The sequence below is a fragment of the Chinchilla lanigera genome, unplaced genomic scaffold (assembly GCF_000276665.1).
Source record: "Chinchilla lanigera isolate Chin_1 unplaced genomic scaffold, ChiLan1.0 scaffold00026, whole genome shotgun sequence".
Taxonomy (NCBI): Eukaryota; Metazoa; Chordata; class Mammalia; order Rodentia; family Chinchillidae; genus Chinchilla; species Chinchilla lanigera.
The window spans coordinates 14,399,659-14,420,453 of NW_004955427.1; the positions used below are offsets into that span (position 1 = coordinate 14,399,659).

The following is a 20,795-nucleotide window of genomic DNA, read 5'->3' on the forward strand; positions in this document are numbered from 1 at the left end:
ATGGCACGAGCCTTGGACCGGAAGTCAGAACGACTGTTACAGGATGATTGTAAAGACGGTACTACAAGCATCTTGAAAGGGATACACTGAGAATGATATCTTCTGGGAAATGCCCTGGAGATCAGACATTTCTAATTCATAGGAATGAAATCTAGCAAAATGACCAAATTGTATGTTTACTATTTAAGCATCGGGTAGTGTGCTGTATGGTCCTTCAAATATCCATCCAGCCATATCACTTTCCTTAAGCACATTTGAAGTATGTGTTTAAGCAATCTCTGGTTGCAAATAAACACTTGAGAAATTTTAGATTTTTTTCATTCCTTAGCAAATTGCTGCTCAAAGTTCTAGACCAATTGATAATTATGTATTTTTTCAAGGTAATAAATGAATAAATTCTTTCTAATACTTCCTACAATGCATTTAAACAGAAGGAGTTTTCATTGTTTGAGAAGCAGTCACTAAGGCATCAACAGTTATTAAAATTATTTTGAAATGTTACCCCTTTCTGTAAATTCCTGTAAATCTAGCACAGTATCTGGTAAACATGTCATTTGATTAAGTATCAGCAGAGCTGAAATAGTCAACATTAGCGATTTTTTCCCTCTCAGAAATGGTCCACTCATATCAAGAATTTGAAAACTGTGGTATTTACAAAAAAGTAGACAATATTTTTCTCTTTATCTTTGGCCAGATGTGAAGGTGAGAGGAATTAATGAGCTCAGCTAGTACAGTTGACATTTAAAACTGTGACTCAGGTCCTCCTACTCTCACAAGTGTATTGACAATTTCTCAAAGCTGAAACTGAAATGAAGACATGCTTCATTTTGCCTACGAGTCTCAAGTTTATGAACTCATTTCAAGAAGGACATTCAGCATGGGTTGGGGGAAGGAAGGGAAACTAACAGGCAAGGGTATATTAGAGCTTTGAGGGCAGTGATGACATGATAGGAAATTCAAAGTAATCTTAAAAAGAAGAAATAGAGAGCTGGCTAGGGAAATGAAAAAGGAAAATAATGATGGCGATATAATTCAGATGGTACCCGTATGTGACCACTGCAGAAAGAACAGCCTCGCTAATACTCAACTCACAATCATGTTGGTTTGCTATTAACCCAACATTATCGCCTTCAACACAGACAGAGAGGGCAGGTCCTTAAAGGGCACCAGGTGTCCGAGGAGGGTGCTGAGGCAAACCTGGGTGGCATGAGGACAGAGGCGTGCTGGACAGGAATAGCAGAATGGGATGGGATTAGAAATGTAGATTTATGAGGGGTGCTGGGGAGGGAAGCATCGGCGTATTCACCCTGAGAAGCCTTAATATCGGCCCAGTGTGGGAAGGCCTTTTACACTGAGTTTTATAAAAACCTCCTCTTATTTTTTTGAAAATAGGATAGAGGGAGTGAGACTGATTTCAGGAACTTAAGTAGATGAAAAGTTGATCCAGCTCGGACACTGCCAGGCATTAGGCTGGACAGCTGAGGGAAGCTGAAGACACTATGTGAAAATGCTCTCTGAAAGTAATTCCTTGCACAGGAGGAAGATAGGATGCCTGATTTCTGAAAGTTTCATGGTTGTCTGGTTAAAGAGGAAAGGCATCAAACCCCCATTCTAGCAAGTGGAGCTACTGAGGGCCAGATACCCAACAGCCACCATTTTAAGGGTACTGCAGACTGAAAAACTGTTCGCTATACATTTCTGGGTTTTATTTCTAGTCTTCTTTGTCAATAAAAAGTTCTTCAAAGTCTGGTTTTGGTGAAAGGACAAATCTCCTGGGAAAATGAACCCTATATTGCCAAGTTGCCTCCAGGGAAATGTTGCCTAGTTAAAATAATTGTAAGCATATTGAAAAGAGAAAGTAGTCAGTGAAGCCTCAGTCTTTAAAAATCAATGTTTGAAATACAGTTGAGACAAGGAGGCGTTTTACTGCCTTATGCTTCTCACAAAAGCAGCCCTTTGAAATGCAGACTGTGATAGCTGGTCAGATCATGTGGAGGTTAAGTAGCTACTTGGTCATATTTTTAAAAGCAAATACAGACAATGACAGTCCTGGGGGGGAAATCACAGATACATTCATATGCACTTCTTTTGTTCTTCAGATATTGACAGGGTCAGCTAAACAAGATCACTTTGAATATGAACCTTTTTGTATTAGCCATACCAAAAAAAAGTTAAAAAAAAGTTTTCACTTTCCTACATTTGCTAAGTCTGAGTTTAAAAAAAATCCTAAAATCCTGTAAAGACAATACTGAAGCTGATAATATGGAAAAGCAAACTAGAGCAGTAATGATTATTATTAAATGCACCAGATTAACTGCAGCAGGTTGGTGGTGGGTGATATATGCCAAAAGTATTTCAATCAACTCATGATCATAGGCAGAAAAGTTAAAATGAATATAATGTAATATATATTTCAATATAGAGTTGTTATACATAAGGTGTATGTTCTAGGTTTCAGAAATACTGCGATGTAGTGTACTGTACTTAAGTAAGCATACCTAAATAGTAACTCATATTCTTCTATCAAGTTACTAGTACTTTTAATTATAAAAACAAAAACAAAAAAACAAAGCTCATTTTTTTTCCAGTAAAAAGAAATACCTATGGTTATAGTCACAGACTCTTTTTGGATATAGAAAGACAATATACATTTTTTAAAATAGTAACAAAAAAGTTGCAACTGTAAGTAGCCTTACTTAACAAGGGGATGGGAAGAGTCACCAAAATAGACAAGCAAAGAAAATGTCCTCTGAATCCTGTAAAGCAGAAGTGATTTACATGTCATAAAAAATACTAAACCATCTAGGAAAAGAAAGTCATGGAAGTGAGAAAACTGAGTCTGCTTCCAGGCCACCAAGCCATCAAGAGTCAGCTACAGGAGCCAGGTCAATTTGTTCAGTATCTTACACTAGAGTGAAACTGTACTGTAAGATGGGCAAGAGACATCAATTCTTAGAGATCCCCCCAAATATTCCCACAACAGTCTGTTGGTTTGCTAGACACAGTAAACACCCCACTCCTGGAAAGACTTTGGCAAAGGCCACACTGATTTCAGGAGACAAAGTTTGAGAATGACAATGTCCTACAGATGTAGGGAGCATCAGAAAGCTTTTGCTTGGGACTAAAACTCACACGTGGGATCCTGTGTTTGAGTGTGTGTATACACAGTGTTTCAGAGAGGACAGGAATAGAAGCCTTTGAGCCATGGGATAGCTCAAGTCACGTTTTGGTTGGGCCTTGCCCGCTTGGCTTCGGTGCCCCTCCTGAGCAGGAGACTTGGTGAGTTATCCTAAACTTCTACTCTCTGTAGCCTGTTCCCAGTTATTTGTGTTTCACCTTCTTCTGGAGCAAAACTGCCTGTCTCTGTAGGTGTACTGTAGAGCCAACAAGCTTGGTTTCTCTCAACTTTAAAATGCTACAGAAAAACAACTGAATGGGCAGGTGACTTGCTGGGAAGGGAGCCACAAGTCTGAGCACAACGGTGTGACGAGGCAACTGCATGTATGCACCAGGACCTCTGCCTGTGTATGCTTCCTCTGGGAGGCACACACATGCCCAGATGACAATAAATATACACAAACACACACATGCGCACACATAGCCATAAGTCCAATAGAAGCGTATCGTTTATTCAAGTTACTTCTCATCAAAGGGATATAGAGAAAAGACTGATGGATAGGCTCTGTCAGAATGCCCTAAAGCCTCATCATGGATACTTGATGTACCACGTAAGGCAGCAGAGCAGAAGCAGGTATGTGAGATATGTCAGGCCTCTGACTTCTAACAAGAAGTTCCCAAAACTATCTTGTCACTAGGGACTATGAACATGGAATAGTTTTGTACTAAGAGCACCTCACACTGCATGTACACATGCATAATGTACACTCATGTACAGAGTTCTGGACAGTGGTTGTGACACACTGGATGGGTTAAGACCCTTTCATCACTAAATCTACGTATCAGTAACAATGATGTTGCCGGGCAGTAGCAACGGCTGCAATAGTAGTAGAAGCAGATGTCTCCTGTGGGGCTGATGTTTTGCCCTTCTGTCTTGGGTGAATCAGAATTTCTTTAAGGCATTCTGAGCCAAGAAACCTCTGAAATTGAAAGAAAATGAGTAGGGACTCTCATATCCTACCTAGGTACCCCAGAAGCTGGGGCTCCCATGACTGTGGGTAGAGTTTGATTATGATCTACAGATTATGATCCTTCACTGAAGACCTGAAAGTTCTGAGTTTGCATTTTCACAAAGAACCACTAGATAAAACAGATGCACTCTGAAACCGAGAAAAGAGGTTTAGAGATGTGCGCTAAGAAAGCTTTTGGTTGGGACTGCTCTCTTTGCTAAGGAAATGCTTGAAACTGGCGCGCTAGGCAGCTGTTGCTGTTTTCTGGGATTCACTGTTTAGCAATACGGTATTTGTTTTACATTCACCTCAGACCTATCAATGAAAGAGAGTAGACAGGAAATGGCAGTCATTTCCTGAGAGCACCCAGGGCTGGACGAGTTTGATATCTCCCCAGAAAGTCACTATTTCTATAGTCCTTGATCACAAATACGGCTTCTTTCTGTGATACTGCAACTATTACAAAGCCAGAAATATCCATATCGTCACAACCTTCCAATTTCTGAATCTTCTGTGCTGGACTTTCCATTTAAGGCAATAATTTTATGCTGTAGTGGCTTCTTGTAAGACTACCTCAACTGAAGCAGATTCAGAATAGATTTAAGTATTCACTCTACGGAGCAATAGGTGGAGCCCGAAGAACCCGCTAGCATGCACGTGGTTTCAGTCAGTAGTGTAGAAAGATGATGATGTTTCTTGATTTAACCCAGGGCATTTTACCCCTCATTCAGTGAAGAGGAAATAGTGCTGAGAAAGAGTTTGTACGATTTAGCCCTTATCCTCTACCTCTGTATCCTGCAAAGAATAGAAACAAACCCTACCGTTCAAAAACTGCATCCTGGGATCTGCTAAAGTACACCGCTGACTGCGGTGGATTCAAGGAGAAAAAAAATCTGCAGAGACTGAAAAATCTTTGGGGTATTTTAGTCAAGTGGATCATCTTGCTATTTCTGTGCTAGAAACGGTGCTTTGAATTAGTAATTTCCACATGCTGTGTTTATTGGGACATGGAGTCACCATAGCCTTTCCTCTTTTGGAAGTTTAAGTGGTATCAGCAATAACTCTACAGAGCAAGCCCTTAGGAATATGAAAATGTTTTCCCTCAAGTGCAAGAGCTCTTTTGTGCCCCATTTCTACTTCTTAGGCAGCCTGAGCACCAAGGCAGAGATTGCTTTTGAAATTTTGCCCCACATAATCTATTTTCTGGGTATCTAAGAGAACAGCCCTTTTCTTCATGAAAACACAGAGAGGAGAAAGAGCTTGCTGTGGTCCCAGTGGGGAAATTATGTCTAGCCTTAGAAAGCCCTGGAGGTTGGGCCAGCTCAAGCACTCTTTCCACTCACTGCAGACCGAGAGTCTGGAGCTCAGAGGCATTGGGTTGCTTTGCTTTTTCTATGGAATTAGGGAGTCTATTGAAATTCTAGTGCACCCTTCTTTGTGTTTGTCACCAAGTCACATGGTTCTGTCTTTAGTGTCCTATTTTTTTCCTTTTTTTTTTTTTTTTTTAATTTCTTTCTCCCGGGGGGGTACAAAATTGGCCATTTAAATAAAGTTCTTTTCTACCAAGTAAAGAGGTTTCTCAGAGCCAGAAATCACTCAAAAGAAAGTTTGTCCACCCTGCCCATGGAAAAGCCCAGAGATTTCTCTAAATACCTCTTGCCAAACTTCCTAGTTTTGCTGCTGGATTTTTTTCTGGTGTAGCATTGTTAGGTGTTGAATACATTTTGCCATTCTTTTATTATCTTCCCCAGAGCTTCCATTACCCTGGACTTCAATTCATGACTAAATTAAAGAATTCTTTTAGAAGATTTTTTTAAAGAGTCAAGTCACAACAGAAAGGGCGCCCTCCTGCTCTCAATCCCCAGGGCATCTCAGGTTGTGTCTGCTCTTACACTGCACTGTCCTTTTGTTCCCTCTGCTGCAGCACTACCCTGGCGACAGCGGAGCCAGATCCGATGGGATCATCTGATACCTTTTCGGCAGAATCAGATATCCCTACATCAAGCCTCAACTAATTAAATAATGTCTTTAATAACAACAGTGGAAGGCTCCAAAATGAACATATCTAGTGTGAACTCTGGCCAGATTGACATCACTTCCTCCTTTCCTAAGGGCCCCAACAAGGAAGCAACAAGAGCCTTTATTATGTTTTCTTGTGGATCTGAGGATCTTTATACAGGACACCCTTCGCTTTTAATTCTGTGTTTAGAAAAAAAACACTGACTTGGGGGCATAAGCAGGGCACATACTGCTGGTGGTTTTGGATGAGGGGAGTGGGAGTAGATTAAGATGTTAGGACTTGAAGGGAAGCAAGCATCTCCAGAGGAAACCTTTTCTGTTTTCATCATCAGAATGCAGACATTTTTCATCATCAGATATGCAGAAATCCATCAGAATAGAATAGGGTTTTTTGGTCCTTGTAGAATATTATGATACAAAATAAAACCTCCATGAGTCTTCAAGCAAACCCAAGTCTTTCTAAGGCCAACATCTAGAGTGACCTGTAACATGACTAGCAGAGAGGAAGGAGGGTGGATGTGGACCACAAGCCGGGAACTACCCACCACACTTACTCATGCACAAAAGGATCCACAGCATTAGAAATTCTGGGTGGGAAAAGCCAGTAAAACTTTTTTAAGGGGCAATAGTTTACAACTCAGTTAAAATATATAGTAAAAAATGTTTTGATGTACAGGATTTCATTTCAATGTTTCTGAGGGGTTTGGATTGTTTCCTAACCCTTCTTCATTATCCATCTGTATCAGATCTGTATGTTCCAATTTGTTTCTTTTCTAGACCTATATTTTACACAAACGTTGGCATTTAATAGGATGTTGAGACACTACCAATGTTTAGCATTAGGAAATTTTCTTTATCATAAACGGTATCAAAATGTCTTGAGATAAACACTCCTCTTTGACTTTTTCCCCTTCTCTGCTTAGCAAATTTCTTCTTAAATCATAAGCTCCTTTAAAAAATCTTCCTTCCCACACCGGTTCTTGTTCCCTAAAAGATCTTAAATCTGGAACATCTGCTTCCATCTTATCTTTTTCCTGGCTACTAAAAAGAATTTTTAAAAAGCACCAATAGCATCCTAGCATGAAAGTCTAAGTGTAAAACTTGTGGGATTTGAAACCAAAAAAGGATTCATACTTATTTTCAGTTCTGGAGGCAAAATGTTTCCCTGTTTCTTAAGATATTTATGATTGTTTAGTTGTAACACAGGATTGGCAATCTGGGAGCATCTCTATCCCTTTGAAGCAGGTAAGGATGATTTTATTTTCTAAAATGTGGGTCAGTTTGAAAAGCAGCCCATCAGAGGACAGTTTTATAACAGACCCACAGCAGCTTCTCTGCTCCCCTGGATTTGAGCTCCAATTCTACTGTAGCTTCTTCCTGCTTTCAAAGAATAATCTGCCAACTTATTTGGGCTGTGAGATGTGTGGATGGAAAAAAACACATAGTAGGAAGAAGTCCACTGCCAGGCAAACCTACATAACCTATTTGATAACTATGACAGTGATGATATCACCTTACCAAGAATTGTTTAGGAACCCCCAACTTATTAAAAAAGAGATACTGCTTTACAGGAAAAGAATGAACATCAGAGTTTCTAGTCATCTGGAAGTTTTCTTTTTTCCTCTACATATTCTATGACAGAAGCTGGATTTCAACCCAGTTGTATAGCTTTTTACACTGGCAAATCATTAAGACAAATGGGTCTTCTTCAGCTTTCAGAAGCAGACAGCTACATGTTGCCCAAATGCACGCAAGATCAACTTTTCTGGAACTATAATGAATTCTGTCTATGTGGCTAAGGTTTGAATAAAGACAATATTTTAAAGGCATTATTGCCAAACAGTTGAAAATATTTTAAAATGGCATGGGGCCTTTTTTCATTGATAATATATGCTGAGTTATTTCATATCACTTTCTTCTATTTTTTTCTCTGTGTCAATCTTTTTCAACTTATGGGTTGAATGGGTTGTTTTTCAAAATACCAAAATGTTCCATGGCAAAGTTACTTAATGCTCCCTCTATTGGTGGTATGTGGAAATATTAGTCAACACATACTGTAGAAAGCAAAATAAGCAAGAAAAAATTGGAGTTTTTCTATTTCTGAAGCAATTTCTCATTGACTTTCAGAATAGGTGAATTTTGGACATCCAGTCAGTTTACCATCCAAGTCTACTTGAAAACTTCTAGCAAAATATTCACTGAATTAAGTACTGTAGGACAGATGAAGTCACAAATATTCCAGTTGCACAAACTCTACTAAACATCACAAATAACTTATGGAAAAGATCCAAGTTAACCAATGTCCAAAACACGAACAAAATCAATTTAGTCATTATAGAGTTGCTTGCTTTGGAAGATTTTCCCTCGTTTGCTACATGCTTTTTGTAAATAAAATGTTAGAAGGAAAATTAAATTAAAGTGTAGTTTTTGCAAGTAAATTATTCTCTCTTTTCTCTGTTTTTAAAATGATAGCTTGGTGTTTCTGGTCTGTTTGAAGATTTACTTTTCCTTTAAGTATATTACAATATGCCCCATAGTGAAATCACTCCAGGAATATTACATGTAAAAAGTTCTGTTTCTGAGTTAGAATCCCTTTAAGACACTGTCTATAATGAAAAAGTTTCTGTTACGATTTCTTGATCAGGACCGAGGAGAGAAATCCCAACTAGGAAGAGAGGGTGGCATCTGGCATGCTGCAATAGATTGGTGGCCTTTTGAATGGTGGATGTTGGCATCCAGGAAATTCTAAATTTCCAAAGACCTTTCCAAAAAGCAAGGATTAATAAATCAAATCATCTAAAGAACAAACATCTTATTTAGCCCGCTTAGCCATGGTGGAAAGAGTCAGAAGGTGATATTTGAAAGAAAAAGTAATTTTGGCATCAGCGCATCACGGTTTGTAACAGGCTTCTCATAATGATGCCCACAGGCTTGTGAAAGGCGAGGAGGTGCGGCGAAGTTCTGTGAAGTCCCCCTCCTGGCTGACCACAAAAGAAACAAACCCATTTGTCAAGATCTGTAGATGACTACAGCAAGACAAAAAGCAAAGTCAATAGAAATTCTAGACTCATAAGAGTGCAATGAAATTTTGAAGAAGCAAGAAGTCTGCTTCGGAAAGATAAAGTCCCTTCCATGAAAAAGAAAAGAATTCTAGATGGATCAGTGAAACAAGTATTCAGTGGAGCAACTTAAGCTTGCTAAAAGTCAAGAACTACATATCAAAATACAAAGCAGCAGTTCAAATTACAGCAGGGATGGGTGGGCCACGCAGGCCCTCATCAACCCAGGCAATACTTAAAATAATAAAAATTAAGAAAAATAAAAAAATGAAGAAAATAACCTTCCTCTCTTTCAAATATAACTTTAGTTGCTTTTTATTCTTTCTGTCTGGAAGCAGTATTGCTAACCTTAACAGTCTTGACTTACCAAAAAATATATATATGTGTGTGAAACAAAATAAAAGAGAAGGGATTGGTGGCAGTGTATGCAAAACCAAAATGAAAAAAAATTACTTTTAACAATCTCTTTTTTTGTTTTTTTTTTTACACAAATACTGTTGTAAATATATTAAAAAAATCAGCGTTCTATCTGGTAAATGTCACTTTTGCCCCCTATAAAATTTTGAATTAAAAAAGCCTCAAGAACTTCTTATTGTCCCCCCCACCCTCCATTTCTCTTTCTTTTTCTCTTCCACAAGAATATATCCTGACACTTTTTTTTTTTTTTTGCAAAGATTGTTGGAAATAATCCTCTTGTACCTAGAAACATAGGTGCAAATCTCTGATATCTTTGTTTTATCTGCATTCCTGCCTTTCATGAAAGTCCCTCTTGATTGTGCCGAGGCTGTGGCCCAGCGAAGACACTGAATAAATACGATAGCCACTGTTGCTTGTTGCTTGTCCAAGTCTTCCTGGCTTCTGCTGAAAGGGGGGGACGTGGAGGACACGAGCCAGGGTGTGTGGAGGCAGGCAGAATCTAGGGGAGAAGCCTGCCATTCCCCGCTTTCCCACACCACTGACCCCACTGCCCCCTCCCACCCCCACAGCCCTTTTATGAAATCAGACAGCGTGGTAGGTGGAAAACAGCAGGGCCTTTCCTCTGGGTTTTCACCAGAAGTGATATTCCACAGTTTTACTGGTTACTGTGAAGTCCAAGCGGCCAGAATTGTGAAAATGTCCATGGAAACACTGCAAGCGGTGTACTTAAAGACAGTAGGCCTTTTAGATTTTGTTATATATTTTGTAGTGCTCTTCACAAGTGGAAAATTTTTTTCTTTTTTTTTTCTTTTTTCTTTTTTTTTTTTTAACTTTTTAAAAAGATTTTTTTGTAAAGAAGGGTTGTATTTAGAGGCCAGTAGCTAGAGATCCAACCAGTGGATCTCCTGAAGCACTACCAGGCCTTAAGGCCACCATCCAAGGGAGACTGGGAAAACTATTATTCACCCAAGCCTCCGGAAATGTAATGTACCAGCAGGCAAAAAACAGTTCTTCATGTAGTACAAAATGAAACAAAACAAAAACAAAAACAGAAAGTAAAAACGAAATCAAAACATTTCTTAAATTCTAGTGCCATAGCTTTGTTTGTTTATTTCTTTTTCTGTTGTTGTTTTGTTCATAAGAAAGAGAGAAAGATACTACTTATCCGTCAGACACATGCATCCTCATGTGGTCGTTGAACTGCTCAATTTGGTCAAACTTTGCTGGGCAGACGGAGCAGACGTAGGTGGTCCCCTCCGTACAGGCCACCACGCCTGGGGGGCCAGCGCGGGCACCCGGGGGTGTGCCTGCGGGAGGGGTCCCGTTGCTGGCACTGTGCAGAGCCACATGTCGTTCCAGGAGGGTCTTGTGGGAGAACTTCTTTTTGCAGATGTAACACTCGTAGGACTTCTCCCCCCGGTGGAGGCGCATGTGCACGTTGAGGGAGCTCTTCTGGGTGAAGCGCTTGTTGCAGATACTGCACTGGTACGCCCTCACGCCCGTGTGCGTCACCATGTGCTTGATAAGGTAATCCTTTAAGGAGAAGGATCGCCAACAGATGCTGCATTGGTGGGGCTTCTCACCTGTTGATGTAGGAAGAGACAGCGAGCAGGACAGGGCGAGACACAGCCAAGGTGGGAAAATGAAAAGACAGAAAAACAAGACAACAAAAAAGAAAAACAAAAGAATTTTACAAATAAAATCTGATTGTTGAATGGATCATTTTTGGTTGGAAAATTCCAGGCCTTCTTGGCCTCTCATGATCAGAGAAATCTTGCTTTAAGGGATGCCAGGATAGTCTAGTTTTCCACATGCTCAAAAATGGCTATCTTCAAAAACTACAAGGTCTCCCCCACTAAAAGTCTTTTAAGATTGTGCTGTGGAGAAAAGGGAGGGCTACTTTTTCAGGAGTCATTTTCAGTATCTTAATTAGGGATTTAATTGCTTCTCATTAACAGTGTCAAATAAATATAAGAAACAATAGTTCTTTGGAGAAATGAGGTTCTTTTGATTCTGTGGGGATTAGGAATATTTGTCATATAGCTTGGGTCTTTTGGAAAAGTCCCTATTTCCCACTTACTATTTTGCTTAGTAAATGTATTCATCATAATTCTAAGTCTGGAAGATACTTGTTAACATAGACATTATTCAGAAGAGCTACGCTTTTCCAGTTTTATAGATTTTAGGGAGAAATCGTCCTTAAATGTAGTACGAGTTAACGGGCTATTTTGTATTGAGCACAGAGCTGTAGCTGGGCCTTCATAGGTGTGAAAGTTGAGTGGGTGGTGGATAACATGCTGGTCTCCAAATCAAACGATGCTGTTCAAATTTAGGCACCAACACACTATATCACTAAGACAAATCACCAAATGGCTCCGAGGTAGAGTCCTACTTACCTCGTTGTGCTGATGTTGACAGAAAATACATACGAAATCACTTTGTAGACCACCAAGGGTGGTGTGGGAATACTTGCATGGTATTCTTATTACAAGCCCCCCCACTCCATTAAATGGTTCCATATGCTTTTTAAACTTAGGTCAGTTTCTAGAATAGTTATTCTCTCTTTCTTTTTTCTTAGCCTCTTGGCAGAAGTCTTTTTTTTCCTCTTCATTTACTGCTTTGATTTGCCATTGGCTTAGGAACCAAATGATCAAGCTAGTTAAAAATAGTAAAGTAAGTAAGATTTCTCAGTCATTGAATCATGACATGAGGATTCTTCTATAGGGCAAGTTTGTGGATCTATGACATCTCTGCGGATAATTACTTAAACACTTGTTTGTGTTTGTATTGTTTGTTCTCAGCTTTTGTTATTCTGTGCTCGATAGGTGAGATGAACTACATAAAGGGATTAATATATCTCTCCCATTTTATTACCGATTGTCCAACAGAGGCACCTACCTCAGAGCAGAAAGTTCCTTCTATGTACATTTCTATAATGTGGTTGGCCTAAAAACCCAAAGCCAGAACCTCTCTAGGGTAATGTCTCAACCTCTGCACTAGAGATTCAGCAGGGCAAGGAATCGACTTCTTGATTTTCAGGTAATTTCCATGTAAAGTATATGTCTTGAATATGTTCCTATTATGAAATAGAGGCAGTTTCACGTGTCACAGTATTAACAGCAATAAAAACAATCACCAGGTATTATATGTTTATTATGTGCCAGGCTCGGCGTTAAGTGTTTTTAGGTTCACAATCCATTTTGTGAAATTTTCTCCCATTGGTTTTTGTTGTGGTTGTTGTGTTTTAAAATATAAAAGGACTTGTTCTGCGGCACATTGATGGGACAATATGATGCAAGGACCACAAGGTTAGGTGAGAACAATAGTTCTCATTTTAGTCCACTTTTAGACTAAAATAGAAGAAGTTAGGAAAGGATCATGGCTAATAATCTCAGTTTGCTGAAGAGCTGTCTATGCATAATGTTTATGTCGGTAAATTTTTTTGAAATGAGAGATTCCCTAAGAGAGACAGTCATGTGTGTTATTTTTAGTTAAAACGTTTATGTCAGCTGTAAACATGCTTGGAATTCAGCTGGTCTTTGCTATCCTTGTACTTTCAGTACAATTTATAGTGGCTACGATAGGCGGCCAAATATCTTTTAAAACATGTCCACCTGTCACCTTTAATGAGAAGCATGCCTTAAGTTCCAGATGGTATTTTGGCTGTGAGGAAGTTGAAACTTTGTCTGTGCTAAATGTTCTTGCTATTTGAAACTTTCACCTTCTAACTGTGTGCTTTTCCTCAGGCAAGGTCACTGACAAAGGCCGTTTATTTTCACACCCTTCTCATCTGACTATAAATTAATTTTTCACAGTTTTCATCTTTCTCTCAATAGCATATATATGTATGTTGTTTGTATGCATGTAGTATCAGTTCTGCCATTAATTATTTGTGTGACCCTGGGCTTCTGAAATGCTTTAATCTCTCTAGGTGTGTTTTGTTTTCTGTAAGGGAGGAGTTGTACTAAGCACCTGCCATGGCTTGTAAGTTTGCTGGTCTCTGCTTCAAGTGGCCCCCATGCCCAGACAACTCTACTTCTGGCCTTGCCCGCAAATGACCCAATGGCAACCTGCTCAGTCTCTCAATATATTAGCAGTTCCACATTCTAAACAGGACAAAGTATCCTGTCCCCTTCCGTGCCACAGAAAAGCGGTATGCCGGTTAGTGAGGATAAAACGTTTGCAAAGCATCTGGGGCCCTTTGAAGGAAGGTGTTCCCTGTAATTATTAAAATGCTGTGATGGTGGAGCGTGGGCATTGCAGGAACTGTCTGGTTAAACAGGGGATTAGTTTGAGATTACTCAGTGTCCACAGTTTTCCTTTCTAAATGTATGGACTTGGAGCAATATCACCCATACGAAATGTTATTCTTTTCCTATCAGATTTTCCCGCATATTTCTTATAAGCGATATAGCAACTATAAATGAAACGGACACGGTCTGCTGATTGTTGCTCTCCAAGTGAAGAAAGGAAAAGGGAAGATAAATGACAGCAGACAGCTTTCCAGGTTTGAGCCTATGGTCAGAAATAAGAAGACTCACTTGTCACTAAGGGATACTAAAAGCAAAGTGGATACTTAAATTACAACATTAAGGACAAGCTCACATGAATCCCTTCACTTTAAAGTGAACCATTTTGGGGCTATAGAGATGTAGGAGTCAGATACAAATTCCATTTTCTTGGCTGAGTGACTCAGGCGTGTTATTTAACCTCTCTAAACCTCGGTTTCCTTATCTATAGAAATAATACAGAAGTACTTGCTTGTGATGTTGTTTTGAAACATAAAGAGAAAAAGCACTTAGCACAGGATGTGATCTTTTTAAGGAAAACCAAACTATTCCACTTAGCACAAAGGAACTGAAGATAGATGAATTCGACAGAGAAATGACTTGCCTGGCATAGGGAAGCCAATTCAGAATTTTAAAAAGTTGTTTCAGATAATCAATAAAGTGAACAAGTATACTACAGCTGTGCAATTCAGAGTTCAGGGTACTGTCTGTATAGTCTACGCTATACAGTCTGCTATTTATCTATGCTGATGAAATAAGTGGTATCACGAATGAAATGCTAACTGACAGAATAGACAGAGGATTTCTTATCAAGCAGCGACTGGAACACTGGAGGCAGAGAAGCCAAATGACAGGTGAAGAACTGAGCGGAGAGGCAGTGTCCTTTATTGTCTTTTCGAGGGTAGGGAAGAGGTGAAAGTTTGTATTTTTCTCCAGTTTTCAATGTTTGCCCTTCAACTCCTTCTCATAGACCAGCTCTGGTATTTCCTTTACTGTGACTGACAAGTGAAAAAAAAGATGTTGCTTAAATGAGGAGATGCAGAGGGTTCTGCTCAAAGCTTGAAACGTTCCAGCAAAAGCCAATGTAATGGGCTAAGAAACCCTGATTTTGCCAAGTGACCTTTGTATTAGGGACTCGCCATGGGCTCACTTATTCTACTGATTCTCAGTCTAGCTAGGCTCCTTCTGGGCTGCAGAAAGGACAGTGAATGCTACTCTATGGCTGTTTTCAGAAGCAATGCTCCTATCTGCCTCTCCTACTCTCCCTGTCTCTCTCTCCTCTGTTGTAGCACAATACTGTCCTCTTTGGGTAAGCACAGTGAGAGGTTGAAAAACCAAGACAGAGTGCTTGGTGATGCAGCAGGTAGCAAGGAAGGAAGACAAAGAGGAGAGCTGGGTGTCCTGGAACACGCAGAGCCTCCGAATGAGGAAATCAAGATCAGACCAGGAAGTGAGAAAGATGCAGTATCAACAATGGAAGTGTGCTCACATGAAATTGTATGGAGCTTGCACTGGCTGTGGAGTTTGGTCTACAGAGAGCTGAGGTTTAAGGAGAACCCACAACCCTAAGATACAGTTGGCAAGATCACTGGCCAATCTTTCTGGCCCGTTCCTGGTGACTGGCTCCTGGGGACACACTGCAGGGACAAAACACCTGTGGCTTCAGTGAAACTAAAATATTTTGGTGGTAAGGGGAATTCTGAAGAACTCGGGGAACTTCACCCACATTACTTACCCTCTCTTATAACTTTTTTCCCCTCTCTCATAATTTTATGCCTAAGGTAGATGTTAGTATCTGCAAAAAATAACATTTACACCCAACAAATCAATAATATCGAAGAGTAAGATACCAGCCAAGATGAGTATGAGGGTACATGCGTATAATCCCAGCATTGTGGGAGGCTCAAGTAGAAGAACTATAAATTTGAGACCAGTCTCCATAATTTAGCAACTTATGCAGACCCTGTCTCAATCAATCAATCAAAAATACAAAAAAAAAAAAAAAAAAAAAAAAAAAAAAAAAGAGAGAATGGAGATGTAGTTCCTTGTGGGCCGTGGCTCAATCCCCGGTACTTGGGGAAGAAGACACTACCCTGAGCAGATTACTTCCCCTTCCCCTGTCAGCAAACAATTTCTGGCTCTCTATGCTGCACAATGGATGATGCCACTATAACATCTATAACACATATATTCCTAACAGCTTTGATAGTTTTATAGCACTTATAGCCAAGTGCTTTCACGTAAATTACTTAATTCTCACAGCAACTATATAAAATACATACTATGAAGATGTGAAAAACTGAGTTTCAGGTTGAAATTAGAAAGAACTTCCTATAATCACTACTCAGTCACAAAGTGGTAAAACAGAGGCTTTTACTTCAGTTTTATACTCACCCTCCCTTACCCTCACTGGCTTGATAGTAGTAACACTTCAAGATCCCTATGTAGACTATCACACTGTCCTGGTGCCACTATTGTTACCCATTGCTAACACTGTTATGTTATTATTATTACTCTATTTACATTGACTTCATGACTGAAATAGCTGAGCTTCTCCAAGTAACAAGCAAAATTATCTTATGTGCAGAGGATATCAATGGGCTAAAAACGGTCACCACTATCAAAAACGGTTGATAGTGTGATTTAGAAAAAAAACCAATGCATTTACCTTTTGTTGGTGAAAAAGATGTAAGTGGGAAGATAGAAATCTGTATAATATATTCTCTTGCTAGTTAAAAAAAAGAGAGAGAAAGAAATCTAAAAGTCTTGCTGAGAAAAGATGCATTTATGTATAAATTCCTTGAATTAAGTTCTCCTGGAAAGCATGCCTACATTTTTAAACGTTCATTTACATACTCACTCAACAAACATTTGCTAAGCAAGTACATATGTTAGCCCATATTCATTTATAGAGTTTTAAGGCAAAAATCCTAAGTTTGGATCTTACAAGATAGCTCTACCTGGAAAGGGTTGCCACATAAAATATATGACACTTTCTTAAATTTGAGTTTCAGAAAAATAATAAAAAATTTTTAGTATAGGTGAGTCATACATTTTGCATAGAACATATTCTAAAAATATACTTCTTGTTTATCTGAAAAATCAAATTTAATATTGAAATGGTTGTTTCATCTCTTTGTTTGCTACATCTGGTAATCTTACATTTGGAGGTTAATAAATACTCCAGAACCATCCTGGTCATTCCGATTATTATGAGTGTTATTTGGTTACGTAGAACAAAGTAACAGAACATGCTATTTGTAACATGTTTAGATCTTTGGAGAAAATATTTAATATATCTATGGAGCTACATCACAAAATAAACAAGTCACCCTTGGGAAGTCATTAGACACCATTGTGGAAGGATTTGGTTCAGTCATTGATTAAATATGATTGGATGCTTACTATTTGTACAGTATTATATGTTGGGTACACCGATGTATGATACACATTATATGTGTGCTTCTGCTCTTTCAGACTTTTCATTCTAATGGGAAGGTGTGAAGATGGCCACATGTGTAACACAAGTCAGGACTGTACTAGTCAGTATCAGCAGGGGTGCATTTGTCGTGGTACCTCTGTAGTTTGGAAGACTGCGCTCACTGCTTAGAGTTGACAGGCAGCTTCTTATTTTTGTTTTAATAATTTGGATTTAATTAAGCCGAGAGACAGCTTCTGAAACATAATTTAGCCACTACAAATTCAAGCTTTTGTCCATAACTCTGGTTTACTTTTTCCTAACATATAGATTCTTGCTAGTGGAATTTTAGGAAACAATGCTATATAGGAAAAGCAACCCGACGTCATTCTCCTCCTAATTACCCGGGCTCAGCTCTCTAAGCAGCAATTCTCAACTTCAGAATAAATCGGGCCTCGTTAGAGCACAGGTTGCTGAGCTTCATGCAAAGTTCTGACAGAAGATGTGTGGCGGGGTTGGGAGGGAATCTGCACGCTCCTTGTATGGGGATCACACTGCTCTATGGTTATAGTTGAATTCTTCCCATTGCTTTGCTTCATTGTCTACCTGAGCTATCCAGTAATTACCCTTCTAATATCCTCTACCTTCCTTTTCACATTTGTCTATTTTGACCTCTGTTTTTTTTTTTTTTCCTTGATTGGAGACATATGGAAAGACCTTGCTTTGTTCCATGTCTTCCATACCAGGATGGTTTGTGCTATCTTTGTTTTTCTCTAACTCCTTTGCTTTCAAACATGTCCTAAACTCATGAGTTCCTTCTTCACAACTCTTAGGAAGCCAGAATAAATGATACAAAAAATTCTGAGAGGTAAAGAAGTCCTACTGTGGCTTGTTTGGCAGTAGGTAAAGAACGATTAGGTGAGGAAATTTCTTTCACTCTTATAAAAATTGTTCAGAAATAAAAAAGTAATTGCTATGAAGGAAGTCTAGGCAGCCCTAGGACTATCACACTGATTCAGCCTAAATCCCACAAAGGAAGGAAACACGTTCAAAATGCATATTCAGAGATGAGATGCAGAGCAAAGGAACTCAGTGTTTCCTAGGTGGAGGTGGTGCAAGTAATAATGACAGTCATTCTTCTTGGTAGGATTCTTTTCAGATAGACCATGGGTATGAACATCAAGTCCACCTCTGCTCTTCCAAGTATCCACAGTACTTTCCAGAATCTTTTTAATACTAACATTTGAAACTTGCCTCTGGATTTTCATCATTGAAAATGACACTGGGCTCCTGTAAAGTTGGGAGGTCCCACTTTTTTTGATGTTTTACTAAAAAAGTAGAGAGAACTTTAGAAATGTGGGCCACATTGAACTGAGGTCCTTAATTACCTCCACATGTTCGAGCTACCTTGCCTTTTGAAAACGTGACCAATTTTTCTTAAACTTTCTTCTCTTACAGACTCTTCTAGTTATACGAAAGGCTTAAAAGACAGATGGTCTTCCCAAACTACCACTGCAAAACCATTCTAGAATGAGAGGGAAGAGAGTGTTGCTTTTTAAAAATGTGTTGCCCAGCTGATATATGTGCATGATTAATTATTTCTAGATGTGGGCCACATTATATGCACTAATGCAAACACCTCCACAGTTTGCTAGCACTTTGAGGACCATACTTTCAGCATAACTCAGATATATAAAGTGACTTTATCTACAGCTGTTTGCATCTATGATGTCTAAGTGTGCAAATCTATTGCTGGTTTTCTAACAGGTTAATTACAGAATCCTGTGGTTAGTCTATAGGATGAATGCATCAAAAAGGACAATTTTTGGTAGTATACTGAACATTTAATATTGCAAATTTAAAGCAATGCTTCAATATGTGGTCTAATACAATGTGTGAATTTTATATCTGATAGTTCTCCTGGAAGAGATGTACTGAATAAGACAACAGATGTTTACAGATCCAAGACTAGCAATGTTAACTCTGGCTAAGGAGAACCCTCCACAAATGGTCTCTTTTTTGCACCAACCCTTAATCTGATATCTTATAACTGCTATTCAGAGGAAGAAATGACATAAACTCTTTGAGAGCACTCTGCCATATGCTGCTATATAAATAAAATGCTGCTAGTTGATTAACTTCTCTTGATTGATCTCAGGTTATTACTGCATTCACAAGTGCCCCAAGTAAATACAGTGACTTGCAATTACCTGTCTTTCTAAATTCAGTAGTGAGTCACCATGTTTATTTGGAGGTGTGAAAATCATAATCTTTAAGTGCAGTTGATCTGTATAAAGACACGTACATTGATTTACATAATGTCTTGTCTTAAACTGGACTGCAAAGAAGACAAAGTTCATTTTACATAATGTGCTATTTCAGTTGTTCTGGTCACTGTTGGGTACCTTGTGTCCATATCTATTGGTTGTTTTCTCTTTCTCAATTTAAACATACATGTTTTATGTCCTATCTCAGGTTCACAACAATTTCAGCTAAGAAACAGGCTGCTTTAAGAAAACAATTTGTTTTCATGTATTGGAATTCAACTTTTCTCTGGCAAATTGTCACTTAATTATTTGTGGTCTCTGGAACCACAGGTTTACCAGAAGAGTGAACTCTCGTAAGAAGTTCAAATATGATGTCATCACTGTGGTCAGCATTCTAGGTACAGAGAATCTACGTGAAATATTAATCATACGTGTATGGATGATTATGGAACTAAGAAAAAGTACTGCCTGAGAGGCAGGAGATCTTAGCTCTGGAATTATAAAATCCAGGGAGACACTCATCTTGATAATCGAATCCCCTCTATGTCAGTCCTATAAAATAATCATCCATTCTGTCCTTAAGTACCTCTAGGTAAAGGAACTCACTTCTTTTGGAAACAATCTGTACAGAGCAGCTCCAATTGCTAATAAGTTTTCTTCTATTTAGTTGAAGTTCCGCAGAACTTTCAATCACTGCTCCAGTTCTGAAACCTTCCTCCCAGCTATCTTCATAATGTCAATAATATCTACTACTTATACCATGTTTATTATGTGTTACAAACTCTTCTAAGAACTTCATGTATGCTAATTAATATAATCTTCAAAAGCAGCACTATAAAGAAGGTATTCTCATTTTCTGGACAAGGAAACTGAGGCACAGAAAAATTGATTTTCTCAAGGTGACAATGTTTGGCTGTGGCTAAGCCTGAATTCAAATCCATGTAATCTGGTTCTAGTGCTCAAGCTCTGAACCACTGCATTAAGCTGCCTCTGAAAGTCAAGTACTTGGATAAAGCCTACATTAGGCCCTGATTCTTTTCTTCTGCAGGCTGCACAGCCCTAGGAAATCCCTTTCCCATAAAGGGTTTCTGTGATTTCATACTTCAGTGGCAGGGTACTTCATTCCTATGACTCTGGCACAGCTGGGATTTCTAGAAGAGGCTTTGGGGTAGAGTTTCCTTAAAATCTGAAAGATGATC

General features: G+C 39.0%; 1 protein-coding gene across 12 annotated transcripts in view; it reads right to left on the bottom strand.

Moving 5' to 3' along the window:
- Positions 1 to 10,041: 10,041 nt before the first annotated feature.
- The window catches only part of Zbtb20 (zinc finger and BTB domain containing 20), an 821,796-nt gene continuing 811,042 nt past the window's right edge, over positions 10,042 to 20,795 (bottom strand). For all 12 annotated transcript variants that reach the window (XM_005386415.2, XM_013515065.1, XM_013515064.1 and 9 more), the window contains one exon: positions 10,042 to 11,205. In XM_005386415.2, the coding sequence (XP_005386472.1) occupies positions 10,784 to 11,205 (422 nt within the window). In that variant the 3' untranslated portion in view covers positions 10,042 to 10,783. The remainder of the gene's footprint in view (positions 11,206 to 20,795) is intronic.